Below are 24570 nucleotides of genomic sequence, written 5' to 3'. Positions count from 1 at the left end.
TTACTGTGTCCAACTGATTCTTACTCTATATTAAACAACAAAGGTTCTGTTCATAATTAGAAACAGCAGGATGGTGAATGCTATACCCTATCACCAATGCCTCATTGACTTCTCTTCCAATTAAACAAAATTGACATTTTTAAATACTGTTTTATGGAAACTCCAAGATTTTAGGTGTCCCTCAAAATAGATTTCAGTTAAGGGTACAAAGAACACACTGCTTTAAAAAACAACAAATCCCTTTAAAACTTGGAAACTTGAGGTATATTACAACTTTATTACTGTACACATCTGTAGTGATTATTTAGTGGCTGGGGGTTCCAAATACATAAACTTGTCACATTCTGTGTCATTTTTTAAACACTTGTTTCATAAAGTGAAAGGGTTGCACAACATTCATTATACAGCAGTGAAACATCCAAAGAAAGAATTGATATGTGTTTCCTGTAGCATTAAACACTGGAAGCAGTCACGCTAAGGCTTTTAATAAAAACCTCCATTACATATCAATCTCTTTCTTGCAGCAATACCATTATTACACAATGCATGTAAAACAAACAGAAGAGAGAGACTGGTAAAGAACCAAACCAAAAATAGGTATTTACACCCTGAAAGAAAAATAGTTTTTACAACCTTTAAAAATGTAATGTACATTTTACTTAGGTGAGGATTTTCATTCAATCATTTAGCAAAATGCATTCTTACCTTAAAATGTACATTCTGTTACCATTTTGTTTCATAGTATACAAACATTTGAAAAGAAGGCTTAAACTAATATTTATAAGGACACCGTCACTCTCAGTGAGGCGTTTAGGATTACTTGACTTTATGTAGTATTATTTAAGACATTCAGATTTTTACAGATGTTCCATGTGAACATATTCCATTGTGTTTAACATCTAAGTTAAAGGATAAAAACGGATGAACAAAACAGCACCAAGTGCCCCCTTTGTTTTTAGTATGTTCCATAAGGGCTTACAATGAATACTGTTTTTACATCCATGTAGTTCAGATACATTGAAGCACCTGGAAGCTCCCAATATGCTTTGCCACTAGAAAGGGCAGTCAATCTGAAATGTTACAATGTAAGGTCCTACACAAGGTATTAAGTGTCCAATCACAAAAGAGGCATTCGGGTTAAAGGTCAGGGAACCGACTAGGGTCCTCCTTAAAGTCACTGGGAATAGAGAAGATTGAGTCTTCAAACTCGTCATAACGGAACTCCTGAAACGTCACAGTGGCTGTTATAGTAGGAAACACAGGGATATCTAGAAAACAAATGCCCAAGGTTAACATACATCATAAATAAAACATGCCATTATATAGTGTTCTACAGTACAAGCTGATAGCTATAGATTGATGGCTGCCTCAACTGCAAGTAGAGTAAAATTTTGCTTGTATATTTTTATAACAGGCAAACCAGAATTAAGACAGTCTAATTGCTATCATCCTGGTAAGGTTTTCAGCCAATTTAGACACTGCGTAAAATGTATTTTGGGTGAGGAAAACGCAACATTAGCTCACAATACAGTACATACTTTAATGTTAACTTATGGGATATGTATTAACTACAGCCTTATATTTGAACTGTAATGTTACTTTGAACTACAGTACAAAAAACTTAATACAAAGCTCCCTTATTTTCCACCTGAAAAGGAATCCAGCAATGTGTTTTCACAGCCATTTATTCCTGCCTTAATAGAAGTTCCTACTCTGTGTAGCTAGCTGCTGCGTTCAGAGTCTCCTCCCACTAGTACTAGGCTGTTAGTTTCTTGTGCTCTTTCCAAGTCGACAGATGCTCTCCCTAAATTATTATTTTTTTAAACTGTACAAACACTGCAGGAATGCAAAAAGAAACGATAATATTGTATTACTTATTGATCGCCTTGCTATAGCAATGTTTTTATAAAGCACCCAAACAGAATATGTGCGATCCTGGGATTCTCCACCTACAGCTTGCAGCATATTAACAACTGACCACTCACATTTTTTCAATGCGTAAAACACACACAGCTTATTTGGAGTACTGACTATAAATTATAATATATGCATATATATCCCATAAAAACACATCACTTACCAAGCTTTACTGGGAATCCTGGCGGGAGTTTCATTTGGACAAATTCTCTGAGTTTGTTAAAGTGCTTAAAAGGTGCAATAACCTCTAAAACATTTAGTAACCTACAGAGAAAAAAAAACAAACAAAAACAGAACAGTCAAATAAATTAGCATCATAAGAAATATGAAAAATTACAAACAAGAGGAGGGAATTCAGCCCAACCTTTTCTTGGGCATGAGCCACTAAATTTCAGACTAAGACCCGAGCCACAACAATGGATTTCTCTGTGAGGCTTGTACCATACCCATATTGAGGACGTAAAATAATAACACACACAGAAGGGTAGAGGGCAAGAGTGTGACCTGGTGGACACTTTAGAAACAGCATGAATACTATGCAGCCAGCTCAGCCACTTTCACATTTTCAACTCTCATGATGTAAGTTTATGAAGGTTTGTATATTTTATTTGTTTTTTTTACTAAGCACCCTGCTAAAACAAATAGCCCCTCACCCCCTTTTATGCGGCCACATATAGCAAATAGTTAACTCAATGTATTGTAGCGACGGGCTGTGTGGGTCAAGGCGGTATTGTAGCATTTACAAGTGCTGTTCAGGTCTATCAAGTAAAGGAGTCAGGCAGCCACCAAATAGCAATTATAACTGTTTATTGTGCAGGCAGAATGCCAGTCAACAGCAGTACACCACCCACGCTCTCACCCACACAACTGGCAACTAGCCACTCCCCCACCACTCAGCCAGAAACAGTGACAAATGCAAAGCATTAAAGAACTATATAAACACTACATCAAATACATAACTGCAAACAGGAACATAGCAGTCAAGATATTCAAAAATAAAAATAAATAAATAAACAGAACATGTATTTACACAAATCACAAAAACCCACAGTCCTAGCATCCCAGTATTTTTAGCATTACAGTATTTATACAACTTCTAATAATACTACAAAAACATACAATCGTGGAAAGAGACACTAAATTGTATTATTCCTACAGTGCTAAAATAGCAGCTCTAGTGTGAACTCTGGCATTGCACATTCTCATTCTGTAGTCCGGTATGTAATGTCACTGCTATTTGCATACAGTCATTAAGGTGGTGTGATAAAGAGAAAGAATCTCCCTCTCGTCCAGAAAGGGCGCTGTGTAAGGTTGGTAGTACACTTCTCCATAGATGGGTTGACTCGACGGTGGGTGGAAACAGGAAGTCAGCCATCTTGGAGGATGCACGTTGCTGCACATGCTAGAAACGATTCCCAGGTGATCAGCTGCAAGCCAGGCAGCGATTGGTTACATCGGGGCACTGGGCTGATTGCAGGGAGGAGTACAAAGGAGACGCAGCTCCGTGAGTACGGCCCTTTACACTCAAGTGTTTGGCCAAGCAGCCGAAGCCTGTTTTTGTTTTGTTCTTCTGTTGCAGAGGAGTAATACGGAGACTGGAACTGCAGCCACGGAGCCAGTGCTAAACCCAAATCACCATCTCACTGCACAGCACAGCACAGCACAGCACAACGAAGCACCACAGTTTCGTACACGGAGGAATTGTGGTTATTGGAGTGTCCTGATTTGTTTTTTTTGGGACGGCAACCTGGCGTGTTTTGTTTCCCCTATACCATTGCTGGTATAGGTGTGAGCTGATTTACTTGTTAGAATAAACACGGACAGTTTTGGGAGCGACATCTTGTTTAGATATTGTATTTATTACACCCCTTTGCACAACCTGTTGACATGTGGTCATCTGTCAGAACTGACCAGAACTTGGATTTCAGTATTTTCATTGTTGAAATTTGAGTTCATCTACTAATGACCAGAAATCTGGCTGAGATGATCTTGCCTTTAATTGCACACCTGTTTGCAAGGTTATGATTTCCATTTCCAGGTCAGCAGCATTGCAAATAAAGACACTTGCAATCTGATTAGCGATTTCACTTATATAATTCACTAACAACGAATGGGTTAGTAATGAAAGTAACCACTGACTTGATACAGGTGAAGTAGAAAATCTTGTGTCAAAGTCCTTCACGATCTTGTCAAGATACTGAGCAAACATGTCTTATCAAAGTTTATTCCTTCTTCGACTTTCTTTTGAATGCTAGGGAAGTGATGAAAAGAACCTTTCTGGAACTGGGTATTTCACAGCTCTAGTTTCATTCTGAAGGCACTTACTGATCCAATCATGTGTGTCACAGTTTTTCCCTTACCTTGAAGTTCAAGATTAAGTTCATGAAGTTTGGATGTCAGATCCGTGAGAAAAGCCAAATCAGTCAACCGAGGATCACCGAGTTCTTCATACTGCTCACCTCTGGATTCCAAAAACTTCTGGAAGAAGATCTTGGAATCTTCAACACGTTCCCTTTGCTAAGCCATTGTACTTCTGTGTGAGAGGTTAGGTAACTGTAGTGTGCATTGGGTTCCTCTAAGAGCATTTTAAAAGTCTATGTTGTAGAGGTCTGGCACAGATGGAGTTCACTATTTTCAGAACCACATTCATGATATGCTTATAATCCATTACCCTGGTACACAAAGATTGCTGGTGGATTATGCAATGCTAACTCAGGAACTCTGAGAAGCTCAGATCTTTCCTGCACAGCAACAGAAAACCAATGTTACCACCAACCATGGCAGGAGCACCATCTGCTGTTATGGAAACTTGTTTTTGGAGTGGGAAATCCATTTCTTCTATGCAGCTCTTGATCTGTTGGAAAATGTCTTCCCCGCGAGTCTTCCCTTTCAGTGGAATTATTTTTAACATTTCTTTTTTTAAAACTGCCATCCTTGAACACCCATTTGAACGAATACAATGGGCAATGCCAACAACAGCCGTTGACTCATCCAATTGAAAACTGATGTACTTGCATGTTTCCAGATCTTTTTTCAGCTTTCCCTCAACATCCTCTCACATGGCTTTAATCCTTCTTGCTACCATGTTTCTGGAACATTGGACATTTCATAGCATTCAAAATAAGATTTATTTTTAAAATCATCAAACAATGAGTCTGCAGCTGCGAATAACAGTCTGACAATTTCACCATCTTCAAATGGTCTCTTTTTGGCAAGAATTTCTGCTCCTTGAAAGGTTTAACTTGCAGCTTTAGCTTTGCTTGCAGGCTTGCTGAGCACTCAGGGCACTTTTCAGCTCCTCTCCTTTCACTTTTCGTAAGTTGCTGTTTTGAGAATATTCATAATTGAACTTGTTATGCAGTGTTGTATAGTGCCGTTCAACACATATACAACTTACATTCGTGAAGAAATATTGCTCCTCCCATTCTTCATTGATGTTGTAGAAATAATTTTTCTTTTTTGGTGGTTCATAAGAATCCATTTATTCAGTGTAACTGATTGATGGTCAAGTCTTTTCACACCAACTGCGTCCAGTCAGAGCAACAGCATCCAGTGAATTCTGCCGCTGTCACATTCTTTTCATACCAAAGGTGTCAATCATTTTCCTAATTATATTTCTGAGTCATAGGTTATATGAGTGTGATTCGCCAGATATGTTGGTCACAAACATTTATGGCTTTTGCAGTATTTTGTTTAAATATAGCTGATACAGCAGACGGAAATAAATAAATAACATACACAAATAATAAGTAATGTTTTAGAAACTCATACCGCAAGTTTTTCTTTCTTTTGTAGCATGTTTTGTATGATTTATTTTCTGTAGGGCACAGAATCTGTTTGTACTGTTTTTTCAGCATTGCGATTACCATGTATTTTGGCAAATTAATTTTCATTTTTTGTCTACTTTACAAGTCACCTGCATTAACTCTGTTTCTAACCAATAGCTGTATGCTACGGATCCCAGGGGCGGGTTCAGTCTGAATGTTGACAAATCAATGGCTCGGGAGGGTGGGAATAAGGAAATTCATAGATGGACAGCTATTGTGTTAACAGTGAAGCAGTACAGCTGTGATGTGTTGATTAAGAACTTTAACCACTTTTTTTTTTCTCCACGGTTCTGAAAGCTTGCGTTTAACATTCAAAATGACTAAGGGTATTGAGAGTAGCAAATTAAAACTTTTAATTAGAAGAGTGGATTTGTGTTTCTACCTAGCAACATGACCTGAATGCCATAGATCCTGAAAAAATTAAATTGTTTGTCTCACCGGTGTGTTAGTCACCCCCCCCCCCCCCCCCCCCCCCCCCCCTTTATTTATTTACTTATTTATTTATAATATACACACACACACACACACACAAAATGCTGTGCAAAAGTCTTAGACATGTTGCATTTTTCTACTCTTACGCATTATGAGCATCAACAATTTACTCCAAGCCTCCACTAGTGTTTTCTACTATTACAACAACCTTGACTTGCATAAAGGAAGGAAAAACATTGAGTGAAATAGCTCGCATACCATTATATATTATAGCTAATGGGTATTTCTGAATTGTTTCTGGCCACCAACAGATTTAAGTCAAAATTTTGTAGCCCTTCCTAGACATAAAACATTTATATAAAAAGAGGACTCAAATAACAAATTTGAAGCAGTGAAGCAGCTCCCAAGAAATGCTTCTCACTTACGATTCAATACCCAGAGGGAAATCCTGACTCGTTGCTACAGTTGCTTTAAAATTCTTCTTGCTCTCTTTACAAACCAGTTCTCTGCCAAGATGAGGGGCTCTGCAGAAAAAAGATACAAAAAATAAACAACATTTCCATTTCTGGGCACATCTGGAAAATATAAACTCTGCCATGTTTAAATACTATTTATTTACAAGGTGAAACTTCTCTATGCTAATGGATTGACGCTACTTTCCAATAAATACCAAGCCCAATAGTTTTTAATATGTATGGTTTTATATGTGTAAAGAAGGCAAGTCGTTTAGTACCATTGTTTTGCATTGCTTCCCTTTGTATTAACTATCACTATGTAATAGTTTACCAGTAGATTCAAACATTATAAGTAGGGCTTCTGATTTTCGGCTTCAACCAATAAAACACTTGATTATAATTTATAATTATAGATTATAATTTATATATAATGAACAGGCTTGGCTGTAGTTTAGGTTCGTGCCACTTTAAGAACGCGACTCAGAGATAAAACTTTGAATTTTTAGCGCTTACGCGCACTTTAATTCATTATACAAAACAAAAACAAACAAACAAAACTCACTAACTAAACATATGCAGGTCCCTGACTAACACGCAGGACAGCTAAGCTGTTTTCCTGACATATAACACGAAAATAAAACACTAACTCAAACTTCTAAATAACCAAAACATCGGTTTTAAACAGACCTTATTACTTTGAGTCTTTACTCCACAGCAGCAGCAGTCTCCAGCAGACTGACTGCTTCCCTTTTATATCCTGCACCTGGCTTTAATTTTTAATAACTGCCAGGTGCAGGTGATAATTAAACAATTAAATTAAAAAATTTGCTTTGGCAGGGAGGCTTTTTAACCCCATCCCTGCCATAAAACAAACATTCTTAGGATTTGCAGGCCCTCTGTCCTGCTACATCCTGTTACTATATATATATATATATATATATATATATATATATATATATATATATATATATATATATATATATATATACACACACATACATACATACATACACACACACACACAGGATTTAGATAAAACTCGAAAATATCTATAAATAAAAGCACTGAAAACAGAAGCCCTAATTATAAAACATTATGTTGAGCTTTAGAAACTAGCTACAATATTATTTTACCAAATTTTGTTGTTGCTATTGCGGAAGACTCATTAAACAATATTATAAACTTGGTATTTTCAGTAGATTGCTCAGCAGGTTGGAAACAAATATAACAATCTAACAAACCTAAGCAGGTTCTAAAAAAAGTAAAAACAGAAAAGCAACTTACTTTCCGTGTTCAGCATAGATGTACTCCTCCCAGGAGATAGTGTTTGGGGTAGGTTGACTGAGGGACTGTCGTCGGACAGGCTACAAGACATAAAGCAAACCATAGCTCAGTGTGCTTCAGTTAAAGTACTTTTGAAATGAACAAGGTTGAATGATTTTTTCTACTTTTACTTTAGTTTTCAAACCTACACATACATCTCAGATAATCTTTCTTTATCCTCTCTGTTGCATGTAGGAAATTGCAGGTCTATAAAAGGCTTAAATCAGCAACTATTTCAACAATAGTGTCCTTCTTTAAAAAAAAAAAAATAAATAAATTAAATTAAAAAGAGAGTAAATGAAGCAAAAAAAGTGTTTGTACAATTTTGAACACTAGGGTGCACCAAGTGCTATTAAAACAAAGCAAGGTATTAATCTACAGCCTTTCGGCACAGCTTTATTACCAAATTCCATTGCACCCCATACTTTATGTAACAAATATGCCATTAAAAATTTATTAGAAAAGGGGTTCTCAAACTTTTCAGTATTTCATGTGTAGTCCTCTGTCATTGGGTATAACAACTATCTTTTAACTTGTACATAGTGAGCCACAAACCCAATGACAACATTCTATACCACACTGCATTAATGAAAGTATAATTATCGGGAGAGATATGGAAGATTCTCTGCATCCATCCATTTGTCACAGTGACACTATTAGACATACATAACAGTGTACTGTAGGTCATAGTGATCTTTTTCAGCAGACAAAATAAACTAAACGTTCCACTGATCTGTGCTTCAGACAGATTCCTCACATTACATGTTAGAAATGTACTGGAAGGCTGAAGTGTGCTTGGCTGAATAAGCAATTCCACATGCACTACAAACTCAATCATTATTCCATACACTCCCTTGTGATGTGCAATCTTCAATCTATGTCTTGAATTTCATTGGCAACCCTGTTTTGTTCAATAGCTTTCAGCACCCCCACTTTAAAAATTGTTCCAGTTCCACTGACCCTGATCCCCAACAAGAACCAATGTGCAGCAATCTCCACAAAGCCACAACTAAAAAAACTAAACACTACTTAAACAGCTATTCAGTTTCTACATAGCAGAGACTCTGTACTTAATTTAAAAGGCACGTATTTTTATGCTAGTACTGTATTGTGAATCTGAAACAAAAACACATTGGAAATGTTATCAAAAGTGCTAAGCCATTTAGTGGAGATATCACAAACACAAGCTAAGTTTCAAAAAACAACAAAGCAAATCGGCACAACAGTAAAACCAATGGGGCCAAGCTTACCCCAATTGTTTCTTCTAACTTCTAACAAAAACACAAGCTAAGTTAGAAAAAACAATTGGAGCAACCTTGGCCAACACCAAGCAAATAGGCACAACTGTCAAAGCGGTGGGGGCCAAGGTTTCCCCAATGGTTTCTTGAAACTTGACTTGTGTTTTTGATAAGCATCTCCACAAAAACTGAGATTTGCATTGCAACAGAAAATAAGTAAGCCACAGATGCTTAAATGCAATGGTAGTCCTGACAGTAAAATACTGTACTGTCACTTTAATTCAAAGGCCATTACATGTAACACCGCATGGCAGTTAAACGAAGCACCCTCACAAGGCAATCGCTTCAAGTATACTGTAGTAAAATAGGATTGTGCAGCCCTGAGTAAACATAAATCGTGAATATATAACAAGCTGCTTATCCACGAGGACTTGTTGTGATGTATTGTCCTCAGTGATTGAGCACCATTGACATTTGTATACTGAATTTAAACTGCTGACACGCGGAGGTGTTTTTGCTAATTGCAATGTGACAGAGTGGCTGAGGGCAGTGTAAATGATCAGGCAGAAGTCTTGATTTACAGTTTTAAACCAGTGTTGGTTTTATTTTTCTTACACTGCGGTGGGGAAACAACTGCCAATACAACAAACAAAATAAACAAAAACCTTTCAGTTGGAGAACTAACTAAACAATACTTTTGTGTGGTCCCTGTGCATAATTAATCATGTTTTGTAGTACCCGAACTGCCCAGCATCTTCTGTTGTAGTCACACTGCTGCTAACATTAGCTGTTATAAATAGAAGATAGCGGACTGTGGTGGGTCAAACCAATGTTCGTGTAGAGGCCGTTTCGTTGTGGATTTTTATTTATTTATTTATTTAATAAATTTTTAATGTTATGCCGTCTTATGAATGACTTTGCTTTTTCTTCTTTTTTTTCATTTTAAACCGTTTACGGGCAAAACCATAACAAAACATGGAATAATAGTGAGCTCTATGGGATAGGTGCCTATGGTCTCAATCAAGTTACAGTTTACAAGAGAAAAAAAATATACTAAAAAGGTCACAAGTCATCAAATACATGTGAAAACATTACAGTTTTCTACCCCCCCTCGGGTTTTTTTTGGCATTTCTACACGAATCATAAGAATGGGCCTGGGAGAGGACATTTTGACGGTCTACAGATGGAGCACTTTCACCCATGAGTGTTTATATGACAGTAAAACAGAAATAAATAAATAAATATCAAGACAAGAGCAAAAAAGAAAGAAAGAAAGATCTATGTATTGATTTTTCAATATTTATGAATGTTTTACTTTTACCAAATATCCTTCAGCATAGCTAATGTTCCTTTTTGTCCAGTGGGGACCACAATTAGCGTTACTCTCATCAACCAGTATCGAGAGGAACAGTACTTCCTTGCACCAATAGGGACCACAAATTGGCATTAGATTGACAGGAAACCAATTTTTTTTTCAGATCAGAAGATGAATGACGATTTGAAAAAATCTCCAAAAAGTCCTGAGAATTCAGTTGGCTATCTTTCAAAATACTGCTTGTCTCAACTAACCGTGTAGCACTGCAGGATACAGTTTCAAATTCCACGCATGCCAGACCAGACCATATATATATATATATATAATATATATATATATCTATATATATATTATATATATATATATATATATATATATATATATATATATATAAAGCGATATTTAAAAAATGTTTTTCAAAAAGTTTTCAAATTAAAAAAGTTTTTTCCTGGATTAAAAGATTAAAAAATGTTTTATTTTCAAAATACGTTTTTGGCAAAAAGCCCGTTTTCAGCTGTTTCAACAGCTGAAGAAGGGCTTTTGCCGGACTTTGTCCCGAAAATAAAACATTTAATCTTTTTATGTACATTTTTTAAAAATTTTTGAAAAAGTATGCCTTCAATTTTGTACATGTGAAGTTTATATATATATATATATATATATATATATATATATATTTTTTTTAGTGCGATTATTCAATTTTAAAATATCAATACATTGTTTAACATAAATGAAATATGTTTTGTATGCTGTCCATTTTTTACATACCGCAAGTCACTCCTAACAATATTATTTGCAGTTCTGACTTCCAAGCTTATACTTGGAAGACAGCACTTACTGGCATGGAATTTACAGCCACATCATTACATCAGCAGAGGGTGGCCTGGGTCTAGAGGATGGAGCTGCCAACAGTGCATTTCATTTCAGCAATGAAAGCCAACAGCAGCAGGATACATAATGTGCTAAAAATCACCCCAGGTCAGGAATACATCATTACATAACACAGATAATACTACAGTGTTTGTTTGGTAAACTTAAATTAAGACAAAATAATGCTAACTTAATCTGCACAATGTTTGTGTTAGCACAAATAAGAGGCCTACCATGTATAAAAGTGCCTGTACTTGGTTTCCAACAAAATAAGACATTTATTTGAAACAGGGAAATTACAAGTAAACTTTTCTGAACTGTACTGTTATTTGGAAATGACTTTGCTTCATCCTACATATCCTGTACTATACATGATTAAGCTTCCTTTCAGTCATGTCGTCTATCAGGATGGTTGTGGGTAAGAGACACTTTTCATTAAATAATATGCTTTAATATTATCTTTATAAGTCACAAATTTGAATCACTGACGGTCCAAGCCCATGCAAAGACTTAAATGCATTCTGTTGCCTCTAAACTCCTTCACATTTTACAATGAACGCAGGTTGTAGCTTGTGGATATTCACTGTTTATTTTAGCCCAAAATACTATATCACTCACATTTTAGATGAAGGTATACGTTTAAAGCAACAGTCTACGTACTAGCTATTTCAAATGAAATCCTTCATGGTATTACTACTGCTATTTCTACATGTATGATAAAAGTTATAAACCAAATAGGCAAGTTCTGTCAGTAACTATCATCTTCTAAAGATGTAGGTAAGAGTTGCCCAGATTATATCCCATTGCCAATGCCAACACAACTGGACAAATGGTACTGAAGCTACAGCAAAGACTATCTTCAACACTTGTTTACTCTAAAGGACGATTTAAATAACTGCATGACAAGTATTTTTAGTAGAGTAAAAGTCATTGTTACACTTGATTCTCTTCTGCTGCATACAGTAAACTGTATACTGAATCACAGGATTTTCATAGTTCATTTAACTGAAATAAGCTAGCTAGGGAAAATTGTCCAGCTCCTCTGCTGAATCAGTGCCATATCCGAGTCTGATTATTCTCTAAAAGCACCCATGTGTGAACATTGTAGCCTCTGGATGTTTTTTTGCAATGCAGTTTTATTCATTGATCCTTGCAAATGAGCTATTGAAGGAATTTCTATGTCAAACTTACGACAGGATCAGCCCTGCAATACAACATCCTGACTTCCCCCACATTTTAGTGATCTACTGTAAACGTTTGAAGAATTATCAACATTAAAAACAGGTTTTTTAGAACTATTCAGTCTAATGTTATAGAAAAAAAATATTTCATATGAATGTTAACACAAAGGGGTCTATTTTTAGTGTATGATCACTTTAGGTCTAATTAGCTTTCACCACTATAAATCACTTACAGTGCCTATAGAAAGTCTATACCCCCTTGAACTTTTTTGCCATTTTGTTGTGTCAGTGCCTCAGAGTTTCATGCATTTAAATGAAGATATTTTTTTTCCCCACTTATCTACACACCATATTCCACACTGTTAAGGGGAAAAACGTTTTTATTGAGAAAAAATTATATATTAAAAATACAAAACAAAGATCATAATTGGAAAAGTCTCCACCACCGAGTTAATACTCGGTGGAAGCACCTTTGGCAGCAATTACAGCTGTGAGTCTGTTAGGATAGGTCTCTACCAACTTTGCACACCTATATTTGGAGATATCTGACCATTCTTCTTTACAAAACTGTTCAAGCTCTGTCAAGTTCCTTGGGGAACATTGATGGACAGCAATCTTCAAGTCATGCCACAAATTTTCTATTGGATTTAGGTCGGGGCTTTGACTGGACCACTCAAGGACATTTACCTTTTAGTTCCTTAGCCACTCAAAGTGTAGATTTGGCTGTGTGCTTTGGGTCATTGTCATGCTGAAAAGTGAACTTCCTTCCCAGTTTCAGCTTTCTTGCAGAGGGCAGCAGGTTTTCCTCACTGACTTCTTTGTACTTTGCTCCATTCATTTTCCCTTCTATCCTGAGAAGTGCCCTAGTCCCTGCTGATGAGAAACATCCATGCTTCACAGCAGGGATGGTGTTCTTTGGGTGATGCGCTGTGTTGGGTTTGCGCCAAACATAACGCTTTGCATTTAGGCCAAAAAGTTCCATTTTAGTTTAGTCCGATGATAAAACTTTAGTTTTTTCCGATGACAAAACTTTTTTTTTTGAATTTTGAACCCAGCATAGTAATGGCATGTCTGTGAACGGGATTCAACTGAAATTGCAGTGAAGTATCTGCTCGGTGACGTACAATGGCTTCCTGTCTTGATTACTTTTTTTTTTTTTTTTTTTTTTTTGCAAACGGCAAGATTTGTCTTGGATTCAGGTGAGCTGTCTTGAGTAATGGCTTCCTTTTTGCCACCCTATCGTACAGGCCAGATTTGTGGAGTGCTTGGGACATTGTTATCACATGCACACTTTGACCAGTCTTGGCCATAAAAGCCTGTAGCTCTTGCCACTTGCCTCTTGGTAGTCTCTCTAATCAGTCTCCTGCTTGCTCAGTCATCCAGTTTGGAGGGGTGGCCTGATCTAGGCAGGGTCTTGATGGTGCCATACACCTTCCACTTCTTAATAATCGTCTTGACCGTGTGCCAAGGGATATTCAAGGCCTTCGATATTTTTTTATACCCATCCCCTGATCTTTGCCTTTCAACAACTTTGTCCCGGAGTTCTTTTGAGAGCGCCTTGGTGCTCATGGTTGAGTCTTTGCTTTGAAATGCACTACCCAGCAGAGGGGACCTACAGGAACAGCTGAATTTATTCTGAAATCATGTGAATCACTACAATTTAACACATGTGGAGGCCACTTAACTTGGTGTGTGATTTTGAAGGCGACTGGTTACACCTGAGCTAATTTAGGATTGCTATTACAAAGGGGGTGGATACTTATCCAACCAAGCTATTTCAGTTTATATTTTTAATTAATTTTCTACAAATTTCTAGAATATTTTTTTCACTTGGAAGTTGTGGGGTAGGATGTGTAGATAAATGAAAAAAACAAAAACAAAAAAAACTTTTAATTCCACGCTATAAGGCAACAAAAGGTGAAAATTTTGAAGAGGGTGTAGACTTTCTATAGGCACTGTATATAAAAGTATCTATTTTTTGTCAGGACATTTTCTAGCATTTAGCAACCGAGAAAATATGATTGACTAACTCATTTGTACATCTTGTTTTGTTTAATTGTAAAAATTTATATGGTTGAGTTTCAAATCAGCTAAAACATTAGCAACATAATAAAGAAATAAAACAGCCAATTATTTCCCAGCATTAAAGAAAAGCCGCAGGGAACTGGTGCCGACTCAATTTGATATAACTGAGGGTGAACTAACTGACAACATCTTCACAGCCAACTACAAGAGGCAGTAATGTTTTCAAATCTGTTTTCTTGTACTAGGGTGTGATTGTTTTGTTTATGGTATGAGCAGCTGGAAAGCATTGTGATTGCTAATGGGAAAGTACACTTCAGTAACACACTGTTTTTATGAAAACCATTTCATGAGTATGGAATAATTACTTTACTTGAACTACTTTATGAAGTGTAAACGTTAAACCATTGTCAAAGATATGCATGTCCACTGTGGCACCGGCAGTAGGATGTGTACAGTATAAGGTTATTCATTTAAATATTTATTGATCATCTTTTCTATATACAGAAGTTTACACACGCAGTCTCATTAGTGCATCATAAAAAAGTAAAAGCACTCTAATAATGGAGGTCTTGTCATGGCGGCTTTTTTGACTGGTTACAAAAATTCCCCCATGAATAATAAGCATTTAGGAAATTAAGCAGAATCTTAACATCCCTAAATCAACCCCCAGTTCGCTTCTGTTTTGTGTGGCCTCTTGTGCATCCACCTCTAGCGGCAAACCTGTGAAGAACTGCATTGGAGATACTTGTAAATACATTCTTTTTAATCATACCTCAAAATTCTGCTCAATAAGATTTCCTCCTTTACTAAGACTTTCCATTATGGCCTTGTTTCTCAGAATGTCTTCTTCACTGAGGTGCTCTCTTCGCTTCCTTGATTCCAGAACTAAACCGTTCACAGAGTAGAAATCTGCTAAAAAATTCCCCACTCTTTCCTAAACACAAAGGAGAACTAAAGGTCAGACTTACTGTATGCTGAACAAAATACAATGGAGAAAAAGCACTGACAGGGACAAACGAGAGGTGGATTGATTACTTGACAGACAGCCTTTGACCTCTAGGTTAATGACTCAAATCCAGCCAGGGCTGGTCGTGATCGATAGTAACATTAGATGGTGTTGGGTTCCTTGGTAGAATAAAATTTCACTTAATAGGAAATCCAGGCATGCTGCTTTCCGGGGAGGCCGTGGTCAAGTTTCATCACACGTTCTGCTATCCCTTGCTCTCGTTCGGTAGCACAAGCCACAGTCATGCACTGTATAACAAGCTACTGTGTAGTATAGCGTGTTTTCAGTTTCCCTTCTGGTATTAAGAGCCAGCTCTGAAACACATTCAGATGTAATATTTACTTTATACAAAGTTAATATTTAACAGCAGCAGAACTTTACGAACTGTATATCTATCTCCACTTTTTGTAATCAGGCATACACAATGCATATTCTCCATTAGGTGGTGGAGTAGTATGTCACTTAAAAAGGTGAAAAGCTTAAATACAGTACAAGGGGTCATTACAACTGTTAGGGAGACCAGAGTAGAATGAGTACTGGTGGTATCAGCCCAGTTCCTAGTGGACAGGTCCATGTCACAACATTGAGACTTCGGTAGGTAGCTGGTAGAGGCCTAAGGACTAAATGTGCATGGAGACTACCTGGTCATACCCTAAGAAGACAATCCCTCAAGGACAGACGTCAAACTGCAGCAGTCATTGTTTTTACCTACTGGTCTCCACTGCTATAAAAAGTTTCACAAGTTGTGAACATTTATTTTACTTGTCAATTGAATCGTTGACAACAAATTTAACATATCTGTTCAATTTGTAGGTGTGAAGCTAGAAAACAGGTTCTAAGAGAACTCCTGTTTGTCTATATGTCACGTCCACATAAAGTAAAAACATCCACGATATCATGTACACAAACCGTTTTGTCTTCTCGGAAAAGCCAGCCAGTCTGGGCTCGGGAGAAGGTAATGGACTTAGTGGAAAGAGTTGCTGAATAAATATCACTGCTCATCAAAATATCCACCTCCTCCTCCGTCTCCATCTCAGACTCCTGGAATACAAAGTATTCAATTTGTATGCAGGTTAGACACAAAATAAATACCAAGTAAGTTTTATTTTTTTGTGTGCACAATTATGAGCCCTGTCCCTTCGCCCCCCCAATGTTTTCCCTGTAATATGGAATGTCCAATATTTTTTCCCCTCACCGCAGCAATTCCCCACACAACTGAAGAAACCTGTAGGTTCAGTGGGCATCCTCTGATGTTACGACCAAGCTGGCTTCCTCTTTTACACCCAGTAACTCGAGAGTGGATGTCAATGAGCTACCAGCCTGTGGAGGACAAAGGCCAGCCCTGCAGGTGTCTGCTTTTGAGCTCATGGATGCATGGTCAGCAGGGTTCACTGCAGTGTGATGAGAAGAAACAGTCCCTGCTGGTTTTGCCTCCCTAACCCACGGGAGCACCACAGCCAATCCGATGCTCCCTTTGAAGTCCCAAGCGAAGACCGGAGACTTTGACGCCAACCTGCACTGTATGACTCATCCTGCACACAACGCGGCTCTGCTTTTACCAGGTGAGCCACTTGGGGTCTCCTACACCAAACATGTTTAATGTTTTACTGTCTTCCTACTGAGACACATTTTCTATGGAAGAAGTCACCAATTTTCTAAAGAGTTTCACTGAAACCAGGATTCAAATGTGGCACTTTTACACGCACACACACGTAAAAGGATCATGATTCTTATTACACATATCATTCCTTCCTAATCCGATTGATAAGTTGTATTTTATAGGCAACAAAGTAGTGGCCTTACCTCATGATGGATTCGCTGGTAAACTTTCTGCTCGTTATCTAGAACTACAAAAGATTCTGACGGAGTTGCATCCCCATTGAAAATGAAGCTGAGGTCGCCTCGTTGGCACTTCATGTCAGTAAAGTCAATAAGTGTTGTATCAAGCCTGTAGAAATATTGAAGGAGAAAAACAGTGTCAAACCGATGAAGAATTGCTCAGTGTAAAAGCAGTTAGAGCAACACTGTCAATGCTTACTCATTCAGAAAATCTTCTCGCTGAAATATACATCACTTATTTTTTATTGGCCAAATATAAGCCAAGTGACAGACCAAGAACCCCAGGATTTCACACTCCAGTTAACTAGTTTTTGTTTAAAATGGTCATTATAAAGAACATCCTTCTAATTATCTATTAGTTCCAGCTTAGTTCCCTGCCTATTTCAAGGGTTCCAGATAGCAAACACAGATGTTCACAGCAGAGTGCACAGCTGATCAACAATACTTACAGAACTGAATCGGAGCTCCAGCACTATGCAGCCCAGAGCACATGAACCATGGAAGTTTTCTAACACTATTTTCACATTCACAGGGTGGTTGTTGTGGTTCAACAACTGTACCAAAAAGCAAGACTGGGATAGTTTGCAGTTACAATTAAATTTATCGGTGACAGGCAACATTCACCTTTTTACCTAAATGTTATAATGCTTTCTTGTTCTACGGTGCCCAAGTCATTGTAGCTAACAAAGTAATTCCATAAAACCCCTGCCCTGTGCTTTCATGTGTTATACAGGTCTCAGTGTTCAGTTTTGAAGGAATCACATGGTATAGTAAACATGTATTTATTTTAAAACATGATATCTGGTACTACATTAAGTTTAAAAATTCCCTGTTTGCACACCATGCTTTCAGTTATTGTCTTAAAATACCCAAGGAAGTGCAAAAAAGTCACTAACCACCAAAGCATAAAGACCTCAAAAAGCAAAATTGATGCTGGGTGCACCCAGAAGTCTAAATTCAAAGCTTTAAATACTGTACAAGAAAGGACGAGAGAAAGAGAGAGAGATAATAGAGAGAGAGAGAGAGAGAGAGAGAGAGAGAGTAGATAATAACTGTACTGGAAATAAACAAACAAAAAGTGAACTCCAAAACCTTACATTAATATCCAAAAGCAAAGTTCTGAGATGAATATAAAGTGGTCACTGTTGCGGTAGTGAAAAATAAGATCAGAATGAAGGCACCAGGCAATGTGCAACAGCACTTCCACGATTCAATATGCAAAATGAAAACATGCACTCTGCAGTGAATGTTTGTTTTCATGAATTAAAATCAGTTTATTCTGCTGTTAAAGAAGCAGTCTTGAACAGTTTATGTTCATGAATATCAAACTATATCATCAAATAACTCATGGAGGTAAAGCTTAGCGAATAGGGCCCACTGTCTCTATGGAGTTACGTAGCTCTGACAAGGACACACTTTACCATTGCAGGCCTTCACAGATACATAGCAGACGTTGCATACTAGTTGCTAATATGTACTCATTTGCAGATACCCTGAAACACAAAAGGTTGTGAACGATATAGAAAGAGAGAACACTATGAACCTACCTGATATTGATACCCTGTTTATATATTTTACATGCATCTGAAGGCAGAATACGGGAAAGCAAAGGCACTGAAACAGAACAAAAAAATAAAAATAAATCACTATTAAATAATACAAACATTAGCTTTTTACATCTGCTTCTCAACATTATGCGGCTTTACTGGCTGGAAAGAAAACCAACATAAGCCTTGTGCTGTTAAAATATTCTGACTAACAAGGATCAACATGAATCTTTTACTAGTCTTTTTAAAGATGGACTTGTTCAGTGATGGGGAGAACAGGGAATTGAATTTCTTTTTTATATTTGGATTTGCTTTTGGAACTTGGAATTTTACACCAAGGCTTTAAAATGAGATATTTAATTTTTTAATATTTATTTTTTAAAAATCTCTAGCATTGAATATATTTGTAATTTTGGGGTAAAGAAAAACAAAAAAAACAACCTAACAGTACCTAGTCTTTCTTGTTCCCAAATAATGGTTCTGCAAGTTGTAAAAGGTACAATACTTTGTCCTTGCCTGGTTAGAAGACTGACTTACTGACTACGAGTATGCAAGTAACTTTCCAGTAAGATCGTTGCTGGGCAGCACTGCAAAGGTATATTAGTTTGAACAAGTCCAAGCTCCAACACCAAACATTACTACCTGATACATTCCTTCTGGGAATCAAACTAACACATCTAACTAGTGTGCCTGTTCATACCTGACATGTATCACTAACCCAACAATAAACTACAGGTCATGCAGTTTTGTGACTTTCCCTGATCCTTTAGTTTTCATTTCAAATAGTACTGTAAAATGATTGTATACGTTTGAATGAACTGCCTTAATGGCTCATGAATTACTCGAAGGCCAATTAGTTAGCCCTGGTGGATAACTGCACTTCATTGCATATAAATTGTTTGTAATGCATTATATATTATAGCAAAGACAAACAGCTAGCAAGACTGACAAACCATGTAGTAAAAAGACTGAAAGTTGAAAGAGTAAATAGCATGTTTTACTGTCCCTGTTTGGTGAGCATTTGTCAAAGTGCTGCTATTCAGTTCCAGTTGCCTGCCACAGACATACTGTAATCCATCTAGTGCCCATTATCCAGATCATTTGATGGTCTTTCCAACACAAGGGGGTGACAAGGTTATGTATTACTTAATAGGAGGATCCCTGTACTGCTGAGCAAACCAACACTGTGCTCTCTGCACTCAATATGTGGGGTAGCAAACAAACCATACATGCCAGCGGATTCTGAAATGTCTGTCAAAACCATTGCCGTCTTTATCCAATGGTCACTTTCTACAATAAACCACAGCCTTTACATAAGAGACTAGATTTCCCTTAGGGACCATTAAGCTGTAATCGCAATAATTTAACATTAAGAACTCATATTTAGTTAGTGTGCTGGTTTGACACCAGGAGAACCAGGTTAAAACGTATAGGTTTTAAATGGTTCCTCCAAATATGCAACAGAACGGGCAATTGTCTACATCTACACCAACATTTGATTCATGTCCTTTACACTACCTATATCTGGTAGTACTACAACTATAGCATAATAGATTTTAAGACAAGTTCATACTCATCATACTGATGTCGGAATTGTTAGCCCTTTGCTGCATAAAGAATGTTGGAGAGAAGAGTGAATAGTGTTTCTGTGTACAGCATGCACAAAGAGTTCACTAATCTCATCGAGCACATTACACCCACAGCCCGTTGTGGCAGTAATATTATTCTGACTTCCTGGCTAGCTTTTTTTTTTTTTTTTTTTTTTTGCTTGGTTGAATCCGTTCCCAAATGTGGAAGCTTTTTCTATTGAGCTCCAAGGGAGTCCCATAAAAACACAACTTGAAATAAAAAAAATGTATTAAACTCCTAAAATACTGAAAAAATGCATTTCCTATCAAACTTGTGTCTGATTTGTTCAGTATGTTAGAATTCTTAAAATGCCTGTAGATGAATAATAATAAAAAAAAAAATAAAAAAAAATGATAACAAGAACTCCTCTAGGGATGTATAAAAATAAAACAGGAATATTGTATGGTAGTTTGTTACTCACCCCAGCTTTGAAAATCCCAATGAAGCTCTAAATAGAAGTCTCCCAGCTAAAAACAAATAAAATATCATCAAGCAAATCAATAAGCATTTACATCAAAAGCTAAATGAGGAGCTGGAAGATTGGATACACCTTACATGCCCTCAGTGACAACCAGCGCAATTCCCAAATATATATACAGCTCTGGAAAAAATTAAGAGACCACTGCAAAATTATCAGTTTCTCTGGTTTTACTATTTATAGGTATGTGTTTGGGTAAAATGAACATTTTTGCTTTATTCTATAAACTACTGACAACATTTACACCAAATTCCAAATAAAAATATTGTCATTTAGAGCATTTATTTGCAGAAAATGACAACTGGTCAAAATAACTAAAAAGATGCAGTGTTGTCAGACCTCGAATAATGCAAAGAAAATAAGTTCATATTCATTTTTAAACAACACAATACTAATGTTTTAAGAGTTCAGAAATCAATATTTGGTGGAATAACCCTGATTTTCAAGCACAGCTTTCATGCATCTTGGCATGCTCTCCACCAGTCTTTCACATTGATGTTGGGTGACTTTATGCCACTCCTGGCACAAAAATTCAGGAAGCTCGGCTTTGTTTGATGGCTTGTGACCATCCATCTTCCTCTTGATCACATTCCAGAGGTTTTCAGTGGGGTTCAGGTCTGGAGATTGGGCTGGCCATGACAGGGTCTTGATCTGGTGGTCCTCCATCCACACCTTGATTGACCTGGCTGTGTGGCATGGAGCATTGTCCTGCTGGAAAAGCCAATCCTCAGAGTTGGGGAACATTGTCAGAGCAGAAGGAAGAAAGTTTTCTTTCAGGACAACCTTGTACTTGTACCTTGTAGGAAGATGGATGGTCACAAGCCATCAAACAAAGCCGAGCTGCTTGAATTTTTGCGCCAGGAGTGGCATAAAGTCACCCAACATCAATGTGAAAGACTGGTGGAGAGCATGCCAAGATGCATGAAAGCTGTGCTTGAAAATCAGGGTTATTCCACCAAATATTGATTTCTGAACTCTTAAAACATTAGTATTGTGTTGTTTAAAAATGAATATGAACTTATTTTCTTTGCATTATTCGAGGTCTGACAACACTGCATCTTTTTAGTTATTTTGACCAGTTGTCATTTTCTGCAAATAAATGCTCTAAATGACAATATTTTTATTTGGGATTTGGGAGAAATGTTGTCAGTAGTTTATAGAATAAAACAAAAATGTTCATTTTACCCAAACACATACCTATAAACAGTAAAACCAGAGAAACTGATAATTTTGCAGTGGTCTCTTAATTTTTTCCAGAGCTGTATTTGTCGAAGTGGCAAACAAGTTAAAATGGGCAATATAAAGGACTTGGAAAAACACACAGAAACACCTGACATAGCACTGTCAAACATACAGTAGGACCATAACGGGTAGCCAAGGTAGCACTGGTTTGAGGTGGCATTGAGTGCTTATATTGTTCTGGAGGGATACATGACCACTTCTCAGTGATTACAGCCTCCAATTTGCACTGAACTTGAAGGTAGAAAATCTGCAGTGAAGTACAGAATGCATCAGTAGAGACACTACAGTCCAGGATAGGATAACTAATGGCAACTATTACACCTTTATCAACGTGTTTCAAATCACCATAGCATGCTTCCTTATTTTAAGCCATTTGTGTAGATTCTACCAGGGTAGAAAAAACCTTTTGTGGCTTCCCTTTAAATCAAGCATCCACAGTATCCCATTACCTAGGAAGATGACCCCAGTCTAAACTAGGTCAATAAGAATCTGGAGAAGTGCTGCACTAGCATCTGGCAAGCTACCATGCAGAGACATGAACTGGCAACCGCCCAACAAACTAGGGACTGATACTTAAGGTGTTGGTCACAGTTTAAACTAGTACTGTAACTTTAAAAGAATGCAGTAACCCTATAGGGATAAAGGATCTGCATCTCAAATATTTATTTATACTTTTATTGTACCATGGTTTTCAAAACACTTATTAGCCTTAGAAGCGGATGCTTATCCTGGTAGGATGTACTGTAGGTTGATCAAATCAACCCCTTAGTGACATGAACACAAGGCAGTATTTCTTTGTTGCACAAAAAATAGGAAGCCAGTGATAGTGTTACCTATGCCAATAAGAAGTCAATGGCTTTTATAGCATCATTACTCATTTAAGTGAAATCTGTGTGCAGTTATGTACCACCTTATAATAAAATATACCCAGCTTCTCTAACAAACTATATTTTATTTAGACAACTGTCTATCTGGAGAGATACCTCTTTAAGAGCCTTAAGTAGCTTTGGTCGCTTATCTTCTACACTTTCTCTTGACTGCTGCTTCAGTTTTCTTAGGAGTGCTGTGACTGGAAGAGAATAATTGCATTATTACAAAACAATAGTACATGCATCTACACAGACTAAGAACAGGGTTTAACTGCTTAGCGAGAATACCAGAAAAGGCAGTTAAGAGTCCCTAACTTGTTTACTACTTGTACAGCTGAACTGCAGTACAGTCTTGTAGCAGGGCTAAAGTCCCACACATAAAAAGGGGGGTTGCTGTGTTGGTTTTTGTAAATACTCAGTGAAAATTTGACTTATTTATGAAAATGTAGAATGGAGACTGACTGACACATCCTGAATGCTGGGTTTGAGAGGAGCAGCAAGTGTTTGCCAGCTGCGGGTCCCTGGTCAGCAGGTGGGCGTGTTCCAGCAGACTGTGAGGTATAAAAAGGTCCTGGTTATACACCTCAGGGTTGCTGCAAAGCCATAAGATTCAGCTGTGGCTGCTGAAAAACCATAAAGATCAGAGCGATGCTGCTGCAAAACCACCGCACAGTACTATGTTACATGAAACGAAGCGAGCAACTGTTGTGACGACCGTGTGTGTATCTGGTGTCGTGGGGGTGCTCCGGCAGAAGGAAGCCGCAGCCTCCAGAGACCATGTGTACATCTGGGGTTGGGGTTTGGTGACCTGCCCGAGGGACAGGGAGTTAGTTACAAGATAGTAGATCTCCCCAGTATAGGCAGACCTCCACTGTATTAACAGAGTAGTGCTAACCGTGTTCACTGTTTTATTTTGCCTTTTGTACGCTAAGCCAAATGTCCTACATGAGCTACCATTGTTGGTAGCGATACATGAGGTTCCTGTGTGTGTCTATATTAATAAAACTTGCGTGCCTGGGGGACCTATCAACTGCAACCTCTGTCTCAGTCTCCTGTCAATCAGCAAATACCCACACACTCCCTTCTAACCTCCACTGTTACAAGTTTAAAGTAGTAAGTTAACTGCCCAAAAGTACTGTAGCACAATGGGCTGGTTTCTGAACTTGGCTTTTAAATCCAATGTATCTTGGCTGTTTTTTTTTTTTTTTTTTATCGTTCAACCCCACTGCCTGTGAATCCCTATACAGCAGTTCAGGTGTTAAAACAGTGTGTTTCAATATTCATTTGGATAAACTGCCCTCCTATATGCAAAGTTTCCACATTTCCTCCCTATTGCACACATACCTACAGTTATATCTACTCACTGTTCCCTCATTT

At 37.5% G+C, this 24570-nt stretch overlaps 1 protein-coding gene across 2 annotated transcripts in view; it reads right to left on the bottom strand.

The window, feature by feature from the left end:
• Positions 1–241: 241 nt before the first annotated feature.
• The window catches only part of LOC121331086 (ankyrin repeat domain-containing protein 13C-like), a 48558-nt gene continuing 24229 nt past the window's right edge, over positions 242–24570 (bottom strand). Inside the window, exons 3-12 of one of the 2 annotated variants that reach the window (XM_041278249.1) lie at positions 23308–23393; positions 21026–21071; positions 18976–19042; positions 17393–17537; positions 16499–16630; positions 15356–15517; positions 7916–7995; positions 6602–6700; positions 2081–2181; positions 242–1268 (exon numbers count right to left, since the gene is read on the bottom strand). In XM_041278249.1, coding sequence (XP_041134183.1) covers positions 1138–1268; positions 2081–2181; positions 6602–6700; positions 7916–7995; positions 15356–15517; positions 16499–16630; positions 17393–17537; positions 18976–19042; positions 21026–21071; positions 23308–23393 — 1049 coding nt within the window. In that variant the 3' untranslated portion in view covers positions 242–1137. The remainder of the gene's footprint in view (positions 1269–2080; positions 2182–6601; positions 6701–7915; positions 7996–15355; positions 15518–16498; positions 16631–17392; positions 17538–18975; positions 19043–21025; positions 21072–23307; positions 23394–24570) is intronic. The other variant, XM_041278248.1, reaches the window with a different exon arrangement.

The sequence above is a fragment of the Polyodon spathula genome, chromosome 18 (genome assembly GCF_017654505.1).
Source record: "Polyodon spathula isolate WHYD16114869_AA chromosome 18, ASM1765450v1, whole genome shotgun sequence".
Classification (NCBI taxonomy): domain Eukaryota; kingdom Metazoa; phylum Chordata; class Actinopteri; order Acipenseriformes; family Polyodontidae; genus Polyodon; species Polyodon spathula.
This window is presented reverse-complemented; position numbering and strand designations above follow the sequence as displayed.